At 38.9% G+C, this 25611-nt stretch overlaps 1 protein-coding gene across 1 annotated transcript in view; it reads right to left on the bottom strand.

The window, feature by feature from the left end:
- LOC132815691 (collagen alpha-1(XXVIII) chain-like) overlaps positions 1-25611 on the bottom strand; it is a 238398-nt gene that overhangs the window by 170355 nt on the left and 42432 nt on the right. Inside the window, exon 11 of the mRNA XM_060824756.1 lies at positions 24948-25001. Coding sequence (XP_060680739.1) covers positions 24948-25001 — 54 coding nt within the window. The remainder of the gene's footprint in view (positions 1-24947; positions 25002-25611) is intronic.

Genomic DNA, 25611 nt, shown 5'->3' with positions numbered 1-25611 from the left:
TGAATACCTTTTCCATTTATCCAGGACAGCTTTCTGCTCATGTCTGAGAAGCAGCAAGTCAACTAGTAACAATACAGTAAGTAAAAATAGACTTAGTTGACAGCCTAATGATGTGTGGACGTTTATCTAAGAGCGGTTATAGTATGATCAATTTTAATGAGTTAAGTACTATAGGATTAGTGGGAGGTGTTCAAAAATAATGTCAGTTGAAACACAACTAAGTCATTTCCGAAGGGGAAAGCGTTTCTAATTGCCAATAAAGAAATTGCCATGGATAATTTAAGAGGGAAGAGACTGCACATAACTAAAAGAAAATAAGGAAAATACAAAGAGCAAATGGAGATAAAATAGATTATAAGATTTTCTAAAACACAGAATGAAAAGAAACGTAGAAGGGAAATCAAAAACAACATGAAAACGTTATACATATATTTGAAGATGAGGTTCAGGAGTAATCTCAGGTCTTTGACAACTGACAATAGTGAAATTATCAATAAATATTGATATACTGCATTATTGCTTTGTGTCAATATTTTTAGTACATGAAGAAGCCAACATTCCAGATGTCTAAGGACAATTAATATTGAATCCGGAGACAGAATTTAGCAAAGTCAATAAAGTATAACAGCAGCACTGAAAAAAATACCAGCGACGGGGGACATGTTGGCATAATAGTAACATCCAATTCAGAGACATAACTAATGATCTGAGTGAATGCTGCAAATGCCATAAGGGCAGCTGGTGAAATTTGAATTCAATCAATAAATCTGAAAAGAAATCCAGTCTCAGTAATGGTATCGATCAATGTAAAAACCCAACTGGTTCACTAATGTCCATAAGAGAAGGAAATCTGCCATCTTTACCAAAATGTGACTTCAGATCCACAGTTGACTCTTAACTGCCCTTTGAAATGGCCAAATCAAACATCCCAAGGGCACGCAGGAATGGACAACAAATACTGGCCTTGTCAGCAGCATATACACTCCATGAAAAAATGCAGAAATTAAACCATGCCAATTCTCAGGATGTGAAGGTTTCCAACTCAAAGTTTTAAAGGAAGTAGATGAGAACAAAGCTATAATTTTCCAAAATTCCTTTGATTTAAAAACTGATCCTATACATGAGAATACTGCATGTGCCACACTTCTATTCAATAAAGGTTAAAGCCAGAAAATTATATAGTTTGACTGAACAACTCCTGTGGAGAATTGCCAGATGCTGTAACGAAGAACAGAATGGCTAAACACATCCAAACTTTTCAGCAAATCAGAGAAAGTCACCCTGATTTGTAAAGATAGATCATGCCTGCTAAAACTGATTGTATATTTTGAAGAGATGGCTAAAATAATGGAAAGACAAAATTTGAAGAAATGACTAAAGGATTGGTCAAGAAGTGAAGTTAAGGAGAAAATTCTTAAAGCTATAAAAGAAGTGGAGAGGAAGAGAAGAAGTTCATACAGTGAAGCTAAAGTGACAGAAGCTTTAGTCAAAAATGACTGGGTAAGTGAATAGCAAGACACATAAAAATTCAGCTGGGCAAAAGTGGGTACTGCAAGATGCTGGAGATTAGAGTGGCACTGGAAAAGCACAGCAGATCAGGCAGTATCCAAGGAGCAAGAAAATTGACATTTTGGGCAAAAGCCCTTCATCAGGAAAGATGATTGCTGATGAAGAGCTTTTGCCTGAAACATTGTCTTTCCTGCTCCTCAGATGCTGCCTGACCTGCTCTGCTTTTCCAGCGCCATTCTAATCTTGACATAAAAGTTCAGGTCTGAGAATACATAGTGTAAGAGGATATATAAGACTGAACGGGTTCAGAAACATGACCAGCTGAGGATATAAATAAAAGGATATAAAAAAGAAATAAATTCCAGGATTTTATATTCATTGGATTGGGGTCAGGGAGCTAATGTCCTTTAGCAAGTCATGGAATGGATAGGTGATGAGGAAATGATGTGGGACAAGATCAAGTATGGATAGCAATGAGGAAATTGAACCAAGAGAAGTCATAACTGTGACTGTCAGCATCAATGGAGCTGCAATAGGCGAAGAAGTTTTACTTACAGATCTGCATTTTTTTGGACAACACCTGGCTCCTCAAGTGGTCAGAAATCTATGGCACAATTGCAAAGACAAGAAGGAGAATTCCTCCTAGTGTACTCGTCAAAATTTATCCCTTAACCAAAATCTCTAAAACAGACTATCTCCTCATCATAACATGACTGTTTGCTGGATCTTGCTGTATATAAAATGGCTACTCTGTCTTCTATATAACAGTAATTGTAATTCAAGAGATTTCAAGAGGCTATAATGTGCTGTGTGATGTTATATGCACATTATGATATATAAATGCAAGTTCTTTCTTTGTTATAAATCTCTGATTGTTCCTCTGCATTTGTATTGGAACCCTTTCCATGCATAGAAATCATTTAGTTTTGGATCTGAAACAAAACAATTTGTCAACTACTGATTTAACATTTTAGGACAGTAAGCCATAAATACATTGCATGACAAGAAACAGATTGAATTTATTTCTGGCTCCCTGCAAACTTTATGCAGGAAGACAAGAGCGACACAGATTGCAGATCTATTGCATACTCTCAATAATTTATTGTTCAAAGTGCCATATGTGAAAATCAGAAAAAAAGAACCTATGACTGCCGCAATTGTATTGACCTGTTGATCATTTTGAACATTTTCTATTTGCTAAACTTGTAGCATTTTCCAGTTCTGGTGTTCCCCAATGAACCAGGAAATAAATGTAAGCAGTCTAAGGTTTGTAATCGGCTAAAACATGATGAAATGTTTTTAACCAGTTCCAAGTCACAAAGAAATAACAGCTCAAAAAAAATCACTCAAACAACATCAGATCATCCTTTCAATGAGACTTTGAGAACTCATTTTGCTGTTGTTGTCTGTCAGGGATCATGTTATAGAATGGATCAAAAAGATTAAAAGGAAGCAATTTATTTGAAAGAGTCCTTTTCTGGGCAACTTAAGATCAGTAAGGTAAAATCACAAAGAAAATAATTGGTTTTGTGCTCTCTGACTATCACAATGAGTTCTAACCAGATTTTGGTTAATAGTAACCATCCGATAGTCCTCAAGTGAGATCACAATGAACAGTTTCTGCGAACTCAAAGTCTTTACACAGAATCTGAAAAGATCCTCTCCCAATTTCAATGTAATTGAATGCATGTTTAGACTAGGTGCAGGAAATATAACTAGACTTAGTGACAGGACTAAACAATCAAAGGAACAGGCCATTTTGGTGCACTAAGCCTAAGCAAAAACCTCAGTGCCTTTTACCCAAGCTATCTCCGTAACTACTTAACCATTAATAAATAGAAATCTATCAATCTCCATTAAGACTGAATACTCAAAGACTGAGCTTTTGCAGTGGGTAATTCCAAAGATTCACAATTATCTGAATGAAAACATTTCTCCTTCTATGGTTGTAAATGGCACCTCCCTTATTTTTAAATTGTGTGTCTGGTTCTACACTACCCAAACAGGGAAACATATTACCTGAATCCAGCCTGTCTATCTCTCTAAGTATTTTGATTGAAATAAAAGTCAACAATCTTCAGGCCATTCTGAGGAATCAGATAGGAAATCAGGGAATTGGGAATGCTTTAGCGTGATCCTTTCTGTATTTAGTAACTGCAAAACCTGCTGAGTGATACAGATATGTATTTCCTAGGTTTGACCCAGGAATTGCAGCTGACCTCAACTAAGTAGCTGCAAAGATGTCTTCTGAACATAACCAGGACTTCAATGGCATTCAGCTCCCCAGAAAATCAGCAAGTCCTAACACTGGGTGAGGGAGGACAGTTCATTAGTTACAAAGTCTACCTTGATCAAATAACCCATGTTCGCCCATGAAGAAGGAGCAGTTAGATCAGAGACAGGAGACCTGTGAAATGTTACTCTTCAATAATTTCAAAAGAGGAAAAAGAGAATGGATTAAAAAATAATCTGTCTTGAAAGTCCCAATCCCGGTGGCATAAAGGTGACGTAGTGAGCTGAGCATTAAGTGGCCAATCCTGTCAGAAGCTCCATGGTAACCGAGGGTTAAGATGTGAGATTCATTAGCAGTAGTCCAGTCATTCCAGTGGTGCTGGAAATTCAGAAGGAGAATGATAGCTCAATCTGCTATTTAAAAAGTTAAGTATGAATTTCTGGAAAAGTAAGTGAAATGGTTACTGCAACATAAAGGAAAAGGAAGCACTTAATTTTTCAGAGGTTAACATGGAAATGCTGTTGTCCCAAATTAGAGTGCAATTGTTGAGAACCAGCTGCAACATGGTCTTGTGGCTAAAACTGGGATTTCCAAAATCTCAAGCTTCCCCTTGCACTCACAAGAAAGATTTCATAAAGTTATTAGGCTGCTGAAGGCAAGGATGTCATCAAATAAACAACAGAGCAGGTAACTGAAACAAGTGAATATTCCCTCTCAAATCCAGAGTAAAGTCCTTTTAAATATTATGCAGCACCATGCTCTTGAACTGGAGGTGCTGAATGCTTTGATAATAGTCTGCTGTTCGACAACAGCTTACAATAGAAGGGTACATACACCAAGACTGTTGGAAGCTGCACTGAAGATTTGGTGGAAGTGTTGAGAAGCGGGAAAGATGTCCTGAAGATAGATGTCCCTCCAGACCCATCATGAGATGGAGCTGGGAACAAACAGACATGGATGTTGATGTTGGGAATTTAGATCCAAGGACCTGAATGAAGGGCTGCAGAATGTTTAATGACCTCATACAAGTGTTCAAGGTAATTAACTGCAGTTAAATGTTACATGCAACAAATCCCAACACTAGCATCACACACGATTCAAATAACAATACATCCATCCTGCACCTAGCAATCACAAGAATTTAGGACTCATGCCTGTCACCTTAGCCTCACACACTTAGAAACATAGAAACATGGGAAAAGGGTGGGCCATTTCTTCAAATTCACTCATGGGGACATGTGTGTGCTAGATAGCCAGTATTTATTGCCCATCCCCAGTTTCCTTGAAAAGGTGGTGCCAAAATGACTTCTTGAATTGCTGCAGTCTATGTGCTGTAGGTAGACCCATAATAGCATAAAGGAGAAGTCAGGTTAGTGAATGGCTTGAAGGGAACTTACAGGTAGTGGTGTTTCCGTGTATCTGCTACCCTTGTCCTTCTAGATAGAACTGGTCATGAGTTTGGAAGGTTCTGCCTAAGGATCTTTGTCAAATTTCTGCAGTCCATCTGGTAGATGGTACATAGTGCTGCCACTGAGTGTCAGTTGTTGAGAGTATGGATGTGGTGTGAGTCAAGCAGGCTGCTTTGTCTTGGATGGAGTCAAGCTTCTTGAATGTTGTTGGAGCTGCACCCATTCAGGCAAGTGGGGAACATCCCATCACACTCCTGACTTGTGCTTTATCAATGATAGACAGTCTTTGGGCAGTCAGGAGGTGAATTACACATTACAGTATTCCTAGCCTTTGACCTGCTCTTTTGCTACCATATTTACATGGCGAGTCCAGTTCAGTTCCTGGTCAATAGTAACCCTTAGGATGTTGATGGTGGAGGATTCAGATGGTAACACCTTTGAGTGTAAAAGGTGTGGTGATTAAGTTGTCCCTTTTAGTGATGGTCATTGCCTGGCATTTGTGTGGTGTGCATGTTACTGCCACATTCCACCCCAAGCTTAGACATTGTACAGATCTTGTTGCATTTGAACATGGACTGCTTCTGTATCAGGTGAATTGTGTAAGGTGCAATCATCAGCGAAATCTCTACCCCTAAGTTAATGCTGGGGAGGAAGGTCTTTGTTGAAGCAGCTGAAGGCAGTTAAGCTTAGGACACGACCCTGAGGAACTTCTGTAGAGGTGTCCTGGAGCTGAGATGACTGACCTCTAACACCCACGAACATCTTCCAATGTGCCTGGTATGACTCCAACCAGCAGAGAGAGTGTTCTTCGATTCCCATTGATTCTAATTTTACTAGGGCTCCTTGATATCACACTTAGTCAAATGTGGCCTTGCTGTCAAGGGCAGTCACTCTCACCTCACCTCTGGAATTCAGCTCTTTGTCCTTGTTTGAATCAAAACTATAATGAGGTCAGGAGCTGAATGGCTCTGGCAGAAACCAAAATGGACATTCCTGAGCTGGTTATTGCTGAGCAGGTGCTGCTTAATAGCACTGTTGATGATATCTTACATCACTTTGCTGATGATTGCACGTAAATTAATGGGTCGCTAATTGGCTGGGTTGGATTTGTTCTGCCTTTTTTGTACCGGAAATACCTGGGCAATTTCCACATTATCATGGATGCCAGTGTTGTAACTATACAGGAAGCAGCAAACTCTGGAGTCCATGTCTTCAATTCAGTTGTTGGAATGTTGTCGGAGCCCATAGCCTTATTCAGTACCAATACCAGCCACCACCACCCCCCCCCCCCCAACCACCTCCCCCCCCCCCACCACCACCACCACCACCACCACCATTGTTCCTTGATATCATATGGAGTGAATTGAATTGGCTAAAATCTGTATCAGGCTCCCTCAGTGAATTATTTAGTTGTCTTCTACGATTCACAACTGGATGTAGCAGAACTGCAAAGCTTAGATCTGATTTGTTGGTTGTGTGGTACTTAGCTCTATCCCTTGCTGCTTCATAGGTTTGGTACACAAGTAGTCTTGTTTTGTAGTTTCACTAGGTTGATACCTCATTCCAAAGGTATGCCTGGTGCTGTTCCTGGTATATGTGCCTGCACCCTTCATTAAACCAGTCAGGGCCTTTGAGCTTCTTCCATCATTTTATGAGATCACTGCTTTTGTGCAACCCATCACCACATTCCCACCTGTACATTATATCCACTAACATCCTTATATAACAAAATTTTATTAATCTTAAATTTAAAATTTACAAATTATCTATACCAATACTGTTTGTGGAAGGGAGTTCTAACCCTCTATCATCATTTACACATAGCAGTGTTTCCAGCTTTCACTTGTGTGAGGTCTGCCTTTAATTTTTAATCTACAGCCCTTAATCCTGGACTCACAAACCTAGGGAAATAATACCTCACTCCCTGTATGCTGGGAACCATAACTGTTTCCTTGAAAGTCTGAAAACTTAGTTCAAATGTACATATTTGTTCCCGGTATGTGAACATCAATTGAAACATTCAAAAAAAGGTCAGACTATCTGAAAAGGAAGAATGTGCAGGTTTATGTGGTGAATCCAGGTGGGTGCTGTTTTACTGGTTTCCACATGTTTTTGTTTAAAATTTAAAGTATCGATAGTGAGCAGAGGAGACATATGCTGTCACACAATTGGAGCAATTGTTCATTCATTGAAACAGTCTTTAGTTGCCAATGCTGCAGATACAAGCTGGGGGGCTCTGCACCTTGGGCACAACTTCACTGCCCGTCTCCATTTCCAATACCATAAAAATTATTGAGAGTACAAAGGAGACACAACTTATTTTAAATTAAATTACTTTAGCTAATAATAAGAATTAGGGGTCAAAGTTAAAATATAAGTAATTGCCCTATTAAAAAAGATGAGGAAACATTTCATTCCTCAGGATTATGAACTATTTTGGAACTATTCCTGAAACTTTTATACAGATTCCTCAACGTACCCAAAAACAGTTAGAAGACATTTGTCACCTTCTGTTCCTTTCTTGGAATCAATGGCAATCACTATTTTCCATTTTCTTGGCACTATCACAGACAAAAATAATTGGACTGGTGACCTAGCAACGGCATGATATTGAGTTTGTTATGCAGGCACTGAAGCAAACTTTAGCTTCGCAATGACCTTTAAATGACGCTGAAAGTAAATGCTGAACTCCTAAAGAATTTGTTCCCTTTCAGAGTTCAAAACAGTGATCTCTGAGCCAAAGGAAAAATAAGTAAGAGATATTTCAGCAAAATATCTGAAGCTCAAGTGTCAAGTTTGCCTTGTTCTGAACAGAACAGTCCCTTGAGGTGTCAAATGAAATTAGTTTCAAAGAACATCATTTACACCAAGGCTTTTCTGCATAAGTGGTCCTGTTATCTTTAACAAATATTTCAGTGGACTTTCCAGTTCAAATGGACAGTGCAATTATTCAATGACAATAAGACTGAATAGCTTGATACAGCAAGTGCAACTCTTGGCACTTCAACAATTTAGTTCTTCAATAATTGTGCAGATTGCTGCAACTTAATAAAAATTACAATCCATAGTAGCTGATGTTAAAGAATAACTGGTGTTTAACATGCAGCATAAGCCAATAGATTCTGATTCCACTTCAATGTAATTCTGTACGTAAAATGTATTAGTTGCAATCAGGTTCAAGTGAAGAAAATTAAAGGTGGCCTACTGAACAGTCAGCCCAGCCTGCAGAGGGATTAGGTGTTATTGAAGCCACATTCAGGCAATTCCATCACACTCTTGATTTGTGACTTGGTGGACAGGCTTTTGGGGAGTCAGGAAGTGAGGTTCTTGCTGCAGGATTTGAAGCATCTTAACTGCTGTTGTAGTCGGTATTAATGCAATGAGTCCAATAGAGTTTATGGTCAACAGTAACTCCTAGGATGTTGATCATGGCTGATGTGGCAATAATTCCATTGAATGTCAGTTGTCAATAGGTAGATTCTCTCGTGTTATGTTCATAGGTTGGAACTCTGAAATATTACAGGCATTTGTCGTCCTGAATTTCAAATGTATTTTTAAAAAAGAAACGGGACTGCTACAGGAGCAAAATGACTCCACGTGTAAATTCAGAGGCGAACTGACAAAGATATTTTGTGGGACCTTGGAATATAATTCTAAAAGGTATTAAAGAAACCTGAAACAGACAGAGAGTAGCTTGAGGCGATGAGTACTTGACTCTCACTCCACCACCCTACACCTCAAGACAACCTCCTCACCAACATTTTTCTGGTTTCCTTTTCCAGGAATAAAGAGATCTGAAAAAAACAACACCAATACTAGTGTGCATTGTTAGGCTGCTGTGTACTAGAATGTGTTGAGTATGCTGTGGAAGTTTGGGAACAGCCAGTAAGCTCCCCTGCACAGCCAGCAAGGAAAGGAAGCTGCAGTGCACTCAATGCTGCAAACCAGCTGCAAAAGGAATCAGGAGAAAGGATTTTCAGTCTGAGAGCTTTTCCAGGTGCTCCTACCTTTTCTATTTCATCTGTCCCTTATATCTGTATATGTGAGAACCCTCCCTGTCCCCAGCCCCCCCAACCTTCCATCTCTCCTGCTTGTTACTCCCTTTTGTGATCACATCTGCAAGCCACACAGGTTTTGGTCTTCATTTTATTCCTACTGGCACTACCTCCACGTTAAGTATCACCAAGAAACATGGATCAGCATTTCTTATTATTCAAGAGATGAGGAACTGATCCTTTTAAAATAATTGCAAACTTAATGGAAACAAGTCATTCAACAGGAATCCAACAATACTGGAAATCTGACCATCATACAATGATTCCAGTAGAATGAAAATTGGACAAGTTGGGAAGTAATCTATTGTGCCAGATTACTTTCAATATGGTGAAAATGAAAATTGATTCTATATTGTAGCATACTGCAATCCTGCAGAAGAATGATCAGGCTAAGAGAATTACCTGTTCCCTCTCTTCACCTCCAATATGTGTTACCATAAACTCATTTTGCCATTTTAGAGGAAGGAAAATCAGCAAAGGTTCACTACGAAAATATTTGGGCTCTCAAGGTTAAATCTTCAGGAGTGAATACATAAACTAGGACTTTGTTCCTGGAATTTAGAAGATTACATGTAATTAGATCAATGTTATGAAAATAAGGGGAACATATATGCCATATATAGATCATTTCTCTTCTGTGGCAAATGGAGAAGAATAGAGACGGGGCAAAAGCTAAAAACTTATTTATAATGTGTATGTGTGGCATTCTTTTTGAGTTCAAGAAAGCCTGGCTAAATAGCTTCCTTTTCACAACGTGTGTACGTTTGGGAGAAGTGCATGCCGAAGGGAAAGGATCTACAATCATAGAATCATAGAGTCGTACAGCACAGAAACAGAGGCTTTGGTCTAATTCATTCATGCCAGACAAGTTTCCCAAACAAAACGAGTACTACTTGCCTGCATTTGACCCATATCTCTCTAAACTTTCCTATTCATGTACCCATCCAAATGTTTTTTAAAAGTTGTAACAGTACCTGCATCTATCCCTTCCTCTGGCAGTTCACTCCACACATGAACCACCCTCTGAAAAAGTTGCCCTCATGTCTCTTTTAAATCCTTCCACTCTCACTTTAATAATATGCCCACTACTTTTGAACTCCATCATCCTGGGAAAGAAAAAACCTCTGCTATTCACCTTAGCTATGCACCTCATGATTTTATAAAGGTCTTCAAGGCCATCCCTCAACCTCCTACACTACAGTGGAAAAAGTCACAGCCTATTTTTATAAATCAAACCTTCCAGTACCAGCAACATCCTGAACCCTCTCCAATCTAATAATAACTTAGCTATAGTAGGGTGACCAGAGCGTTACACTGTACTCAAGTAGAGGCTACACCAATATCCTGTTCAACCTCAACATGACATCCCAACTCCTATACTCAATAGTCTGAGCAAATGAAGACAAGTTCGCTAAATACCTTCGTAACCACCCTGTCTACCTGTGATGCAACTTTTAAAGAACTATGCACCTGAAGCCCCATGTCTCTATCTTCAGCAACACCACCCAGTGCCCTACCATTAACTTCACAGGCCCTGCCCTTGCTTGTTTTACAAAATGCAATACCTTACAATCCAAATTAAACTCCATCTGCCACTCGTCAGCCCATTAACCCAATTGATCAACGTCTTGTAATCTTAGATAACTTGCTTCACTGTCCATTATACCACCAATTTTGGTATCATCTGCAAACTTCCTAACCATGCCTCCTAAATTCTTATCCAAATCATTTATATAAATTACAAAAGGAAGTGGACCCAGCACTGATCCCTGTGGAACACCATTGTTCACAGGCCTCCAGTTTGAAAATTAACCTTCCACCACCGCCTTTGGGCCTTTACCATCAAGCCAATTTTGTATCCAGATGGCAAGCTCACCCTGAATCCCATGTGATCCACTTTACAAATTAGTCTACTATGTGGAATCTTGTCAACGGATTTATGAAAGTCCATGTAGACAATGTCTACCAATTTCCCCTCAATCATTTTGGTTACATCCTCAAAAAACTCAATCAAGTTTGAGAGACATGATTTCCCAAGCACAAAATCATGCTGCCTCCCCCTAATCAGTCTTTGCCTCTCCAAATGCATGTAAATCCTATCTTTCAGAATTCCTTTCAATAACTTACTGCCTTACTGACCACTGTTGTCAAACTTACTTTTCCAAGGCTTCTCCTTACAGATTTTCTTAAATAATATTAACCACCCTCCAGTACTCCAGAACCTCACCCATGTAGATGATACAAATATCTGTTAGGGGCTCCACAATCTCTTCCTTAGCTTCTCTCTATGTCTTGGAATGCACTTGATCAGGTCCAAGAAATGTATTCATCTTAATGGTTTTATTTAAGGCCTTCAGCCCTTCCTCTTCTATAGAGTCTTAGAGTCATAGATATACAGCACAGAAACAGACCCTTTGGTCGCAATCATCCATGCATACCAGATATGCTAATTTAATCTAGTCCTATTTGCCAGCACTTGGCCCATATCCAGATATCTTTTAAATGTTGTAATTGTACTAGTCTCCAACACTTTCTCTGGCAGCTCATTCCATATACACACCACCCTCTTCGTGAAAAAGTTGCCCCTCAGGTCCCTGTTAAATATTTTCCCTCTCAACTTAAAACAATGCCTTCTAATACTGGATTCACCTAACCTATTCAGCCTCTCCCAATAGCTCAAACTCTCCAATCCTGGTAATAACCTTGTAAATCTTTTCTGAACCCTTTCAAGTTTCACAATATCCTTCCTGTAGGAGTAATGCGGACTATTCTCAATATTTCTTTCCAAGTTTCCTAGCTTCTATTTCTTTCTCCACATTAAGAATTGATGTGAAATATTCATTTAGTATCTCTCCCATTTTCTGTGGTTCCACACATAGATGACCTAATTCATCTTTATGGGTCCTATTCTCGGCCTAGTTGCTCTTTGGATTCTCCTAAACTTTATTTGCCAAGGCTATCTCAATTCCCTTTGGCCCTCCTGATTTCTCTCTTAAGAATGCCCCTACACCCCTTATACTCTTCAAGAGATTCACTTGATCCCAATTGTCTGTACCTAATATTAGACTTCTTTTTAAACTTCTATGAATATCTTCATTCATTCATTGTTCCTTACTCTTATCAGCCTTACCTTTCACAATTAATAAGAACATAATGCCTCTGAGCTCCCATTATCTCACTTTTGAAAGCCTCCCACTTGCTAGTTGTCCCCTTACCTGCGACTCATCTACTCTAGTCAATTCTTGAAAGTTCCTGTTGAAGACCATCAAAATTTTGCTTATGTAATTAAGAGCTTTAATTTTTATACAAGGCCTATCCTTTTCCATAACTATTTTAAAACTAATAATTAGATTAGATTAGATTACTTACAGTGTGGAAACAGGCCCTTCGGCCCAATAAGTCCACACTGACCCTCCGAAGAGCAACCCACCCAGACCCATTCCCCTACATTTACCCCTGCACCTAACACTACGGGCAATTTAGCATGGCCAATTCACCCTAACCAGCACATTTTTGGACTGTGGGAGGAAACCGGAGCACCCGGAGGAAACCCACGCAGACACGGGGAGAATGTGCAAACTCCACACAGACAGTTGCCTGAGGCGGGAATTGAATCCGGGTCTCTGGTGCTGTGAGGCGGCAGTGCTAACCACGGTGCCACCGTGCTGCCCACGGAAGGTTTGCACCTTCTCCCCGTGTCTGTGTGGGTTTCCTCCGGGTGCTCGGGTTTCCTCCCACAGTCCAAAGATGTGCAGGTCAGGTGAATTGGCCATGCTAAATTGCCCGTAGTGTTAGGTAAGGGACAAATGTAGGGGTATGGGTGGGTTGCGCTTCGGCGGGTCGGTGTGGACTTGTTGGGCCGAAGGACCTGTTTCCACACTGTAAGTAATCTAATCTAATAATGATGATCATCAGTGCCAAACTGCTCCCCAACTAACGCTTCAGTCACTTGCCGTGCCTTATTTTGCAAGAGAAGGTTAAGTTTTACTCCTTCTCTCGTAGGTATATCTATGTATTGATACAGAAAATTTTCTGAACAGATCTAACGAATTCCTCACCTTGCCCTTAACACTATGGCAGTCCCAGTTTGTTTGGAAAGTTAAAATCCCCATCACATTATAACTGTATGCTTATAACATATATCTGATATCTCTCTACATATTTGCTCCTCAACTTCCCTTTGACCTTTTAGCTGGTGGAGGCGGTGGCCCCAATGGTATAATCCCACTGACATCATCAAACCCTTCTTATTTCCAACTTTCATCCCTATATCTTCACTGTACAATTCCTCAGAGAAATACTCTCTTAGTGCAGCAGCAAAAGTTTTCCTTAGTCAAAAATGCCACAGCCCCCTCCTCTTTTGCCTCCCTTTCTATCCTTCCTCCAGCATCTAAACCCCAGAACACTGAGCTGCCAGTCCTGTCCTTCCCTCAGCCATGTATATCCAGTGTTTCCATGCATGCCCTGAATTCATCTGTCTTACCTGTAGACCCATAAGACCATAACACCATAAGACAGAGGAACAGAAATGTGGCCATTCGGCCATCAAATCTGCTTTGTCATTCAATCATGGCTGATAGGCTTTTCAACCCAATTTTCCAATTTCCTTCCCATAACCTTTGATCCCGTGCCAATCAAGAACTTATCTTTCTCTCTTTTAAATATGTTCAATGCTCTGAAATAAATGCAGTGGAATTCATCAGTGTTACCTTGTTCTCTGCTTGCTCTTGCTTGCCTTTTCTAATTAACTTGACATTTTCAAATGCAGAACTATCCTCATCTGTCTTTATATTGTGACTACTACTTAGGATCTCCTCCCCTCAACCAGTTTGAAATAGTTAACCTACAGGTTGTGATTGCCGCCTGAAACACAGCATCCAGGTAGCTCTCCCCCTCTCTGATGAGTCACAATGCTCAAAGCTCAGATTCCCAGCTCATAAACTCTGAGCTGGACTTCCGCAGGAAAGCAACATGCTACAGATATGGTCACTATGAAGCACAGTGGGTTCACCAGGTCTCACGTAATGCAGGTACAACACATCTTCTGACCCCACGACTTTAATTTATTTACTTATCTTTAATTTATATGTTTATGTTTCTGCTGGTCCTTAGTTTTTAACCTGTAAAATATTTTTCCAATTTCTTTTTAATCTGAAAGCAACTTATATTAGGTATTCAAATTAGCAGTTACCAACCAATGAACTTATAGCTTATCATGTGACGTCACTCTTTCTCCACTGCCTCCAGCCTTGGCCTCAATTTTTATTTCCTGCTCAGTCTCACTATCTTCCCTCACATACTCCTTTTTCTCCTTATGCCTCAAATTCCCTCCTCCTTATTTGGATATTAAACAGCAGACATACTCACCAATTAAAGAGAAGGAGGGACTGATAACCTCTCCCCTTTTTCACCTAACTCCCCGATACAGCAAACTCCAGTTGCACTTTCATGCAACTAAGCAGCACTCCAGCCATTAGGTAGCTTTTTCTTCCAGATGTTTACCGTTTCCAATTTCAATCCACCTACCATCAGTTGGATTCAAACTCATAATATCAGTATTTAGCTAGATTTCATAAATTACTAGTCCAGTGACATTACCTCACTATCACTATGGCAAATGGTGCTCAACGTTGTACAGTTTTCAGCCACATCTGACCCTAGTGGAGGGAAGCTTATTAAAGAAGCAGAGGTACTACAGTTGCAGTAAGATTTCCCTACTCATTTATTGTAACTCTGTTGAAATAAGGACTAAAATTCCATTAGCATTCTTGATTTCCTGTGCTAGCTTTATGAGTTTCATGCACACGTACCCCCAAGTCTCTTTGAGTTGCTGCTTTCTGCAGTTTTTCTCTATTCAAATAATATTACGTTCTTTTGTTGTCCCTTCCAAACAACAGTTCACATTTGCCCACATTATATACTATTTGCCAACATCTTGTCCACATAGAGTCACAGAGATGTACAGGATGTAAACAGACCCCTCAATCCAACTCGTCCATGCCAACCAGATATCCTACCTAATCTAGTCCCATTTGCCAGCATTTGGCCCATATTCCTCTTATACCCTTCCTATTCATATATCTGTCCAGATACCTCTTAAGTATTGTAATTGCCCCAACGTCCACACTTCCTCTGGCAGCTCAGTCCATACATGCACCATCCACTGCGTGAAAACATTGCCCCTTAGGTCCCTTTTAAATCTTTCCCCTCTCACCATAAACCTATGCCCTCTAGTTCTGGACTCCCCCACCCCAGGGAAAAGACCTTGTCTATTTATCCTATCCATGCCCTTCATGATTCTATACGGTCACCCTTCAACCTCTGAAGCTCCAGGAAAAAAAAGCCCCAGACTATTCAACCTCTCCTTATAGCTCAAATCCTCCAACCCTGGCAACAACCCTGTAAATCTTTTCTGAAACCTTTCAAGTTTCACAACATCCTTCCAATAGGAAGGAGACCAGAATTGCAGGCAACTTTTCAAAAGTGGCCTAACCAATGTCTTGTACAACCGCAATATAACCTCTAAACTCCCATACTCAGTGTCTGACTAATAAAGGAAAGCATACTGAACACCTTCTTCACTATCTATCTACCTGCGACTCCACTTTCAAGGAACTATGAACCTGCACTCCAAGGTCTCTTTGTTCAGCAACACTCCCCAGGACCTTTCCATTCAGTGTCTAAGTCCTGCTCTGATTTGCTTTTCCAAAATTCAGCACCTCGCATTTATCTAAATTAAGCTCCATCTGCCACTCCTCTGCCCTTTGGCCCATCTGATCCCCTCCTTGACTGGTTAGGCATAATTAGAGTACCATTATCAAAAAATATGACCTGTCAGTCTCTAATGAGTAGCACTGGAGTCCTTCTGCTCCAACCAAAGATATGTGATATCATCAGATTGGATGCAACTTGATGCAGCATCAATATTAAATCTTTCAGAAGCATGACCTTATCTAATAGCTCAGCCAAAATGTAAATCATTTTTCTTTCTCTCTGGCAATGCAACAACATTGGTGTCAGAAACTAAAGAAACCTCATGGTGGTTTGAAGCATTATACTGGTACACTGTGTTGTTTGATTTCTTTTGTGGTGTGCCATCTGAAAATGTACTTTATCCTTAATTTATATAAAATTGTTCATCATGCACTTACTTTCTTTTTAAGAGAACAGCTTGTTGTAAAGATATTGTTGGACCTTCAGTATGAAGGAGGAATCAAACCACACATTGTATAGCCCGTCATCCAGTTGCTCAATGACATAATTTGATGCCTGGGGAGATAATTCTTTATTTCTCAAAAGGTTTTCCTTCTGGAAATGTTGGTTGACATTTTAGCATTTACATCTTCTCACAGTTAGGGAGTCTGCCAGTGACTCAGGAACGCAGAGGTTAGTGGAGCTTTACCATGCAGCCTGCAAAGCCTTGGAAATGCAGTAAGTGCAACCAATCCAAAGGGCCCTCCCATTCTGACTGGTCTCAGAGTAGCAAATTACATGTAAGCAGTGTGATACATTGTATATATGGCATCACACACCTGAGAAAGACAGGAGTGAGCAGATACTGAAATCCTGTCGATCCTTAGAAGGATTCAGAGGTGAAGAATTTCAGAGCTTAGGAAACCTTGACAATGTGTGCCCACCTGCCTCCTTTGGGCGGATTTGTCTTGTTCCATGAGACTACAGATGGCAGCAACAACTTGCCAAGGCTGAGCCTCCTGAGGCATCTTTATATGGTCAAGTTCAGAAAGCAGATCATCTAGATGTATACCTTCAATCAGGGTATTTCCTGAGCTGAAGCTCAGCCTTTAATCTTTTGCTCCTCTGGAGTGGGATGTGACTGAAGACAAAGCTGCTCCCAGTGGTGTTGCTGAGACTGATCTTCTTGGTGTTCTGATGAGGAACAAGGTAAAGCTGTACAAACTGCACCCAAGTTGTTGCGAAAGCTGACCATTGGGAATTACAGAAAAAAGTTAAAAATATTCAAGGGAGCAGAAATGACATCTCAAGTGTTAGAGATCAACTCCATAGCAACGGAAGCACAGACTCTTAGAATAAGTGCTTTGAGCAAAAGCACTTTCATTTCGGAAGCAGCCACCGTAGTTTGCTATTTAAAGGTTGTCCAATCTGACAATTTTATTGCTCCACCAATTCCCACTCTGTTCTGTCATGGTTGACCCTAACAAGTAACAGAAAACCTGGGAATCACATGAACTGGCAGTTAAATCCAGAATTCAGGGTTAACACTTCAAACAATTTCCACTTTGTATCTAATAGACAGTTTTCCTGTCCTACAAGGGTATTTTGTGCTCCTCAAATCACACACTGATTAAGTGCAGAAATCTACAAAATCATGTCAGTATTTCCTCAAGCCAGCACTGTTTCTTTCTTTAGCACCTCACACCCACACTCTGCAAATACTCCAACGCAGAGTGCCATTTGACCTGCATGACTGAGCCAACTCTTTCTTTCTGTCTGTTATTTTTCTCTCTCAATGCAACCCTTGTATCTCTTCAATTTCATTTTCTGTACCTCATTTGAAATTTAATTTAATATTGTAACTGGCACTTCCTGATTTGAACTTTGCTTCTAATTAGCAATTCTCCAATTGATTGTTAAGGAGATACAGTTATTTGTCTGGTTCACAAAGGGTGGTTCAGTTGTACTATAGAGGACACTCTTTTTTGTGACTCTCCAGTTAACAGCAAGTTCCATGCAAAATCCCATTGAATGTCTTAAGCCTGTGCAAGTATAATGAAAAGCTTGTTCAGGTTTTTTCACCTGAGAAAACAAATTCCTTGTCAATATTGTCCTACATCAGTTCATCTACATATTTTCGTGCAAGTATTTTGTGCACATTTTACATGTCAAATTGAAACAATGTCAAATTGGCACTAATGTAAACTCTCACTGATTACTTATAATTGAGTGACTTGATTTCAGATATTGTCATTTTAATAATGTGCATTTTGAAACATTATATGGCTAATTAACATTTTCTTCTTGAGTTCCCTGCCTGGAAGCAAGTCCTTGGTGATTCATTACTGAACTATGGTTGTCTGCTGTGAATCTTCTTTTTAGGATAGGCAGGGTAAGGAGACAGGCTAGATGGTACCTCAGCCAGAAGAGGTATTAAATCCTGTGCTGTAGATGCTATCCTGATCCACACACTAGTCGTCTGAGCTAACCTTTCCCCTCTCAATATACATGTACCTCTACCTAAAATCTCTGATTTGTTAAACAAGATCTATATAGAACAGAGTTCTCTACTCTCTCTAAACAAATACATCCTTAATCTGCACTTTGACCAAGATAGTATTCTGCTTTTTCGTGAATGGTCTACCATACAGATTCCTGCTATTGATCCTCTGAACTCAGCCCCATTGCGAGCACTATAAAGCTTCCATGTATGCTTTTATCATTTTCAAGCTAACACATAACTATCCTACTTATTGACCTGTTGGAATCCAGTAAACCTAAACTTTCATGCAAAACTCCTTGGCCAATTATACTTCCATGGAAGTCATTGAAGAAGCAGAGTTTACATCAGTGACAAAGTACATTCATGCTATTTCGATTTAGCAATTGAAGTAAATGCATCAATACTTGGAACAAAATATAAATTGAGATAAGACTATATTGATCAGTACTTTTCTCTCCATGGTTAAAGAATAACATTGATCATTCATCACAGTCACACACAACTTCCTGATCCACAATCACTCCTCCTTTGATTAATCTTTACTGCCCCCAATGCACTAATATCAAAACTTTTGATCTCCCCTACTGGTACCCACTATTCACCAACTAATTCATGCCTCTTTCTTTCTACAATTCCTCCAGATTTACATATCAGCATGTGTCATCTCTTCTTTTATTACTGCCTTTCTTTGCATCTGCCCATGTCCAGAGAACTTCAACTACCTTAGCCTCAACCTCCTAAATGTCTATGCAATCCTACCACTCAGCCAATTCTTTAGACTGTATCCAGTCAACTTCCCTAACTCTTCTTCCTCTGCACTTTGGAGTCCATTTATGTTCCATTAAATATTTATGACATGAAGATACAACATTAATCCAAGTTGTCATTGTGCTTAAAATGTAGAAAATGCCACAAAACTAAGAAATAAGAAAAGTTGTTTTCATAAGTCATGGGAAGTACAAGAAAATTAGCAACGATTGCTATCTTCTCCAAACATTTTAGCAGTTAAAGACAATATGGAATGGAATATTAGACCAATACAGAGCAGATAATTGCAGGTTTGAATAATGGGCTATGTTGAATTTGTCAGGGCAACAGATCGGTTTCCACAATTGACCTTAGTATCCCAGGTTAGATATGAGAAATGAAATACAAGCTATGATTCCTACTCAAAATAGTTATCTAGTGACCCCCATGAACATTGTCCAAGAGGCAGATTAAATTCTATTATGGTGTCCTTACGGTCAAATAAACTGCCAAAAATTGCAGTCAGTATTCACGCTCAAAATGTGTGATGTACATTAATGTACGTCAAAAACCTGCTTTGTGGTAAATCATTTTTATGAATCCCTTTGGGCCATTTCAATATGTCTATTCAAGACTTCTTTCTTGCATTTGAAACAAATGACATTATCCATTTTGTTTCCCATTTTAAAATCTCAGCATATTGCTGAATGTTGACTACTGAAGCATTAAAATATTTGGCATCAGCTCATAATAATGTCTGGATATTATACAGTTGAATACACTATTCTTTTACACATTTAAATTGCTATCATTTTAGTTCCCATAAGAAAAAGAAAAAATTGGCGCAATTCCTTCGGTCGCGCTACCATATCAAACAGAAATATATTTTATATAACAAGATTTTGGCAAGACAATCTGTCTTCATCCTATCAATACATTTTCTGCAAAATAATATTACTATTGTTGCAAATTTTCCCCCATTTCTGACGTCTCCCACCCCCTCCCCTACCAGAGGATGAAAATTCTATTTATTTGTCTGTAGCCTGATTGTGTGCAATTTAAATTACTTTCAGAACATTTATTTTGTGCTTTATTTTGAAGAGTAAAACTGTTAAAAATTCTACACCTTTCACAGACAATAATTTGTAGAAATCTTCCAGGATTTCACTTCTGGAACTGGTAATCAAAATCCCTTAAATTAATTTGTTGATTCTTGATTATTTCCTACCATGAGATAACTGCTCCCATTGAACTCTTCTGAACTTAAAGTAGATCTTAGGAGCAAATGATCTCCAATGCAGATTGATGCCAACAGCGTGAGCTCAATTCACACACTGGCTGAGGTTACTATGAAGGGATCTCCTTCTCAGTTCCGCGCCCCCCCCCCCCCACCCCAACTTTACCTGAGGTGTGGTGCTCCTCAAGTTAAACACTTGCCAGTCATCTCTCTCTAATGAGCAAGCAGCCATATACGTGTAGCCTGATAAGACCTGATAAGAAACTCTTCCTCTCAGAGTATTTGTTGATGCAGCAGTTGTACGTTATGGATAGATTAGCATTACAGTTCAAATTGTATCGTACTTGCAATGCAAAAGGTTCTGAAAGGTTGCAGACTGACATCTTCTCTGCCAGTGCTCCCCAATATTGACTCCACCTCATTTTTTGAGGTCAGTGCAAAGGTGTTTCATTTTCATTGGTCTGCTAGGCCTGCCTGCTGCAATGGTAAATTTACCTACACCTTCCTGCTTGGAAAATCTGGCTTCAGCCAATCTCCCATTGGAACCTTGGCAGGGGTCCATCAGAAAGATTGTACAATTTTAGCCTGAAGGTCTTTGCAAATGTGGTCAAGGAAACTGTTAGCACCTTCCCAGGAAATTCTGTGAAAACTTCATTCATTTGCTAAAGGCTGTAAATCATATAAATGTCACCTAGAAGTCACATGTTCAAAGATAATGCTGGCATTATCACCCACTGTAAAAACCAAGATATATAAATAGAAAGCAGGACTGATCACCAGTGCTTCACTGGATGCTCACTGATGATGCTACCTAGCATCTTGACGAAATGTCTGAGAACAAATCTACCAGCTCACAGAGCAAACTTACAACCCTTAAAAACATAATACTGGCATAATTAATAAGCAGCTGTACCACTTTGGGCTAACCCAGATGAATAGTTTCATAGTTGGAGCCTGAGGCCATCACTGTGTGTTTGGGCTCCATTTCTAAGTCACTGCTCCTCCTGAGTAGCACCTCCTCTAGTGAGAATGGTTCCATTTTATTTCATAGCAAATGCTGAGAAACAGCCCACCACTGGAAGCCCAAGGCAGCACTTTTAAAAGCTGATTACTGTGAAATAAAGATTGGATAACCTGTACATATACTGGTGTCACTTCTCATGAATGTGACATCAAGAGTACATCCTGAAGTCTATTGTGACCAGTTGACACCATCAGCCCGGGCTGCGTGTGCACCATTTTGGAGTAATGAATAATCATACCATTGACAAAAGCTATTTTTTTCTGCTGATTTGGTTGATACAACAGCTGTTTCCATTGAAATTAAAATCTAAATCAGCGTAGAGATTGTCTAGTGGTATGAAGTCCTATTTGAAATCAATTTGAAGAGTTCCACCCAAGCCCAAGTGAAGATAACCTCAAAAAAACTGCACATTGATTGACTTAAATTTCTAGTAGATTAATACTCACATCCAAGATTCAAAACAAATACACAGCAAAGGTGATTGATTTATATCATATCATTTGTATTACATTGCAGGAGCCATTAAGAGAAGAAAACACTTGGTAAACAGCTTGATTCTAATTTATTCTCGCTAAAATTTATCAACAGACTGAGTAATTGTGGCGTGATGTATGGTGTATAATTTCTAAATATTTTAGAATCATTTAATATAGAGTTTAGATTTTGAATGAGTGGCATGTGGATTTGGGTCTGAGTGCATGAGAGGGTTCCATAATTAACTTGTCAGCCTTCCTGAAGCCATTATTTAACAGTACAAAGAGATGGGCTCCTGGAGGCATAATGGGAATTTATTTGTAATTTGAGAGCTATTCAATTATACAGAAAAACATTTGAAAATGATAGTTTGCTTTTGGTTTAGAAGAATCAGGATTTTTTTTGCTTGGGAGAAAACCCATAGATTGGAAAACAGTTGTTTTTTGTTCAAAAATGTCCTGTTCAAAGTTAGATATGAGAACAATTTCTCCTGGAGAAAGGAGTTAGTACAGAACAGTCAGGAAATAGGTTACCTCAGTGTAAGTGTTTAATTTTAAACATTCTAAACCAGAAGTATACTTTCAGAACCATGAAAGGGTAATTTGAAACTGGGAATATCTAAACTCAGTTGTCTGAATAATCAGGGAAAAGGCTATCAAACCTTATCAATGTCAGGAACTGAAAGAAACAGTTAAGTAAATTCCATAGATGAGATAGGAACTTTCTCTGGTACTTGATGACTGACAAATGATGGTGTTGGGATAGAAGGGATTGTATTTTTGCTGTTGCAGCATCAAGGGACATGGAATAATTTGGCAAAGTCTAAGTTCAAGCATCAAAAAGAGCTTGAATAGATCAAAGATTCACAAGAATTGCAGAAATCTAACTACCTTAAAGAGACTGCTGGCTTAAAAGCCAAACAATTAGTCATTCAATATAATTCAATCTTGGCGACTAAACTGAAAATCTTACAGCAGAATTTCAGAACTTCCCTGCAGAGACAGCCAAAGCTCTCAAGCAATTGACATAAAGAGATACATTGATTGAAAAAAAGGTTTAAATCTCCAAGATTATTAGCTGAGGAAAATTTCCAACTGTAATGATGACTTTATGATCAAAAAGCAGTCTTGAAAGAAAGAACAAAATCTTGCTTAGAAGTCGCAGACGGCTATCAAGGAGAAGCAAGCCCTTGTTACCTATCGAGATCACCCTCATATAAAGGATGATCTTTTGGTAAAAGTCTTAGACTTACATGCGGGAAGTAATTCAAATTGAAGATCATAGTGCTATGTAAGTATTCCTCATAGATCTTGGTCTCAAAATTTGTTTCCTTATCATCAATGATGCACTTCTACTCTCTGATGGAGCTCCAGAAATGTTCTTGTCGACATTAATATTGCCATCACTTCAGTCCTGCATTGACCCTCCCAGATTTTAGGAAGGGAGCTCATGCGTCCCATACATCCTCAAAGAGAACTGAGCTGATGGCAATTGATGAATGTGATTTGTGGGGGGATACCAAGTTAAGGCTAATTATACATTTACTCTCAGAATAGCTCCTAAGATGTGCAAATGGTGTTTTGTCACCGACATAACAGATCACATGGACTTCAACCTGAGACCTTAAGGTTCTATCAGGACCTCTTCTCTCACCTTGTGAATAGTTGTGTTAAATAAATTGCTATTTACTCCAAAATGTAAACCCACATTAAAGCTAGGCCCACCCATGAGAAAAGACATATAATATACTACAAAAAGAGTATGCTTTGCTAAAGCTGGAGTTTTCGTGCTGATGAGGACCAAAAATCCACAAAAACTGATCACTCAGTTTGTATGTATGCTTATTTCTTCCAACATTTCTGGTGCATCACTCACTGTGACACATTTTACAATGAATTTTAGATGGTGTTGTTGCAGTGATTTTGAATCTGTCTTTAAGGAACAAGACAGATAGATTTTATGAGTCTTATTTAATGTCTTATAAATATCAATTATGAGCCACATAAAACTCTAGGTCTCAGGTGTGAGGTTTTACATCAATGACGAAGGGAAAGAATAGGCAGTCTGCTTTCAGCTCAAAAGTAAAGTAGATGCATGACTGCCTTCAGGCTGTTTTTCCATACTTCTATTAAAATTAAATGTTAAAAATGTATCATGTGTCAGAGAACATTTGTCAACCTGCAGAATTTTTTCCTGAGTCTAGAAAGTTTGCTAAGTTCGCAAATGTTTTCAGGAAATATCCCAAGGCAAATGTTGAGAAATGATGAATTGATTGTCTCTAAGTTACCATATTCAAATCATATCCTTTTTTTGCCCACAGACCTACAACACATTTCTCATTTTCCAGAGAAAAGGCTACAAAACAAAAAAGAGAAAACTACAGGCCAATGTTGCCAGGTTTACCAATAAGCAGCTCACAAGACAGTGAAAAGTGCAGCAGAGGAACACTAGGTAAATAAAAACAATGGCGAATCATTTCTTTTAATTTACATCACAATAATTGAAATAAAGGTTACTAACTGCTCTTCTAAAAGCTCACTTTGAGGAATATGACCAATTTTGTACAATTGGACCCACAGTTACATTGCAGAATTTTTTTGAAATCAACCTGTTCAAATGTGTTCTGGCACACCTCTGGAGCATTAGATCTCAAACGCAGGGCTACTGGCCCAAAGGGAAGGACACAACTTCTGCAACATAACAGCCCTCTTCAAGAACTTACCTCTTAGGTGTTTTTAATCAAGTTTTCAATGGATCTGATATTTTTTTCCAACAAAGGTCACAGAACAAGTGTTCAAGCTTTTTGTAGAGTCTTCTTTCACTGTTTCGCTATCAATGTTATTCAGTTTGAAATCTTAATTCATAATATTTTCCAAGTCAATTTAAAAACATTTTAAAATGGTTTCATGAAAAGCTCTCTATTGATTCAATACGAGCCCTTTGTACTCTCCAAACATAGAGCAAATTCATACTTTATAATTTTTGTTAGTAGAGAGAAAATTAATTACTATATAAAGAAATATACTCAGACAGCAAACCCCAAAGACAATGGGCATTTCCTACCTTTGGACCTTGGATTCCCTCAGTGCCCTGCTCGCCAATCAGTCCAGGTGGTCCCTATTGAATTTAAAATTGAATAAAATGTAATTTCAGTTGTTTTCTTAATTCAAAGCAATAGTAAAGTAAATTTGTTTTTCTGTTGATCCAGAATTTGATAAATGCTCTAATCTAAATATTTAAAAGTATTTGATTGTTATTATTACCATTATCCTTCTACCTATGTGAGATGATGATCATGTAACAAATGCATCGGTGACAGAATAGTTCCACAGGATGGAATTTTCCTGTTAGCTGAAGAGACCAATTCATGAAAAGTAGGTTATGCTACAAGTGTCACACGTGAGGTGTTATCAGGCGTTGTTATCTGTTGTTATTTTTGGCATTAGCATCTAATGTTATGCTGCTTTAGCCACTGATTGCCATAGTGACATTAATCAGTCCAAAGATAATGTTACCATTTCATTCAGTGGCTAGCTAATGTCTCCTTCTTGAGAAATCAATACTTGTGGCATTCAACTCATGAGTTCAAGTAGTGGAGCTTTTTGCATCATACTGGTCTTCTGACGACTTCTATCTTCCCTTCAGAATATCTTTGGGAATGCGTTCATCTTCCACCTTACAAACAATGAAGTTACCTATTTGATAACAGCTAACACACTAACAATCA

This window comes from Hemiscyllium ocellatum, chromosome 5 (genome assembly GCF_020745735.1).
Source record: "Hemiscyllium ocellatum isolate sHemOce1 chromosome 5, sHemOce1.pat.X.cur, whole genome shotgun sequence".
Classification (NCBI taxonomy): Eukaryota; Metazoa; Chordata; class Chondrichthyes; order Orectolobiformes; family Hemiscylliidae; genus Hemiscyllium; species Hemiscyllium ocellatum.
Note: the sequence above shows the minus strand (reverse complement) of the source record. Positions and strands in the feature narration are given on the sequence as shown.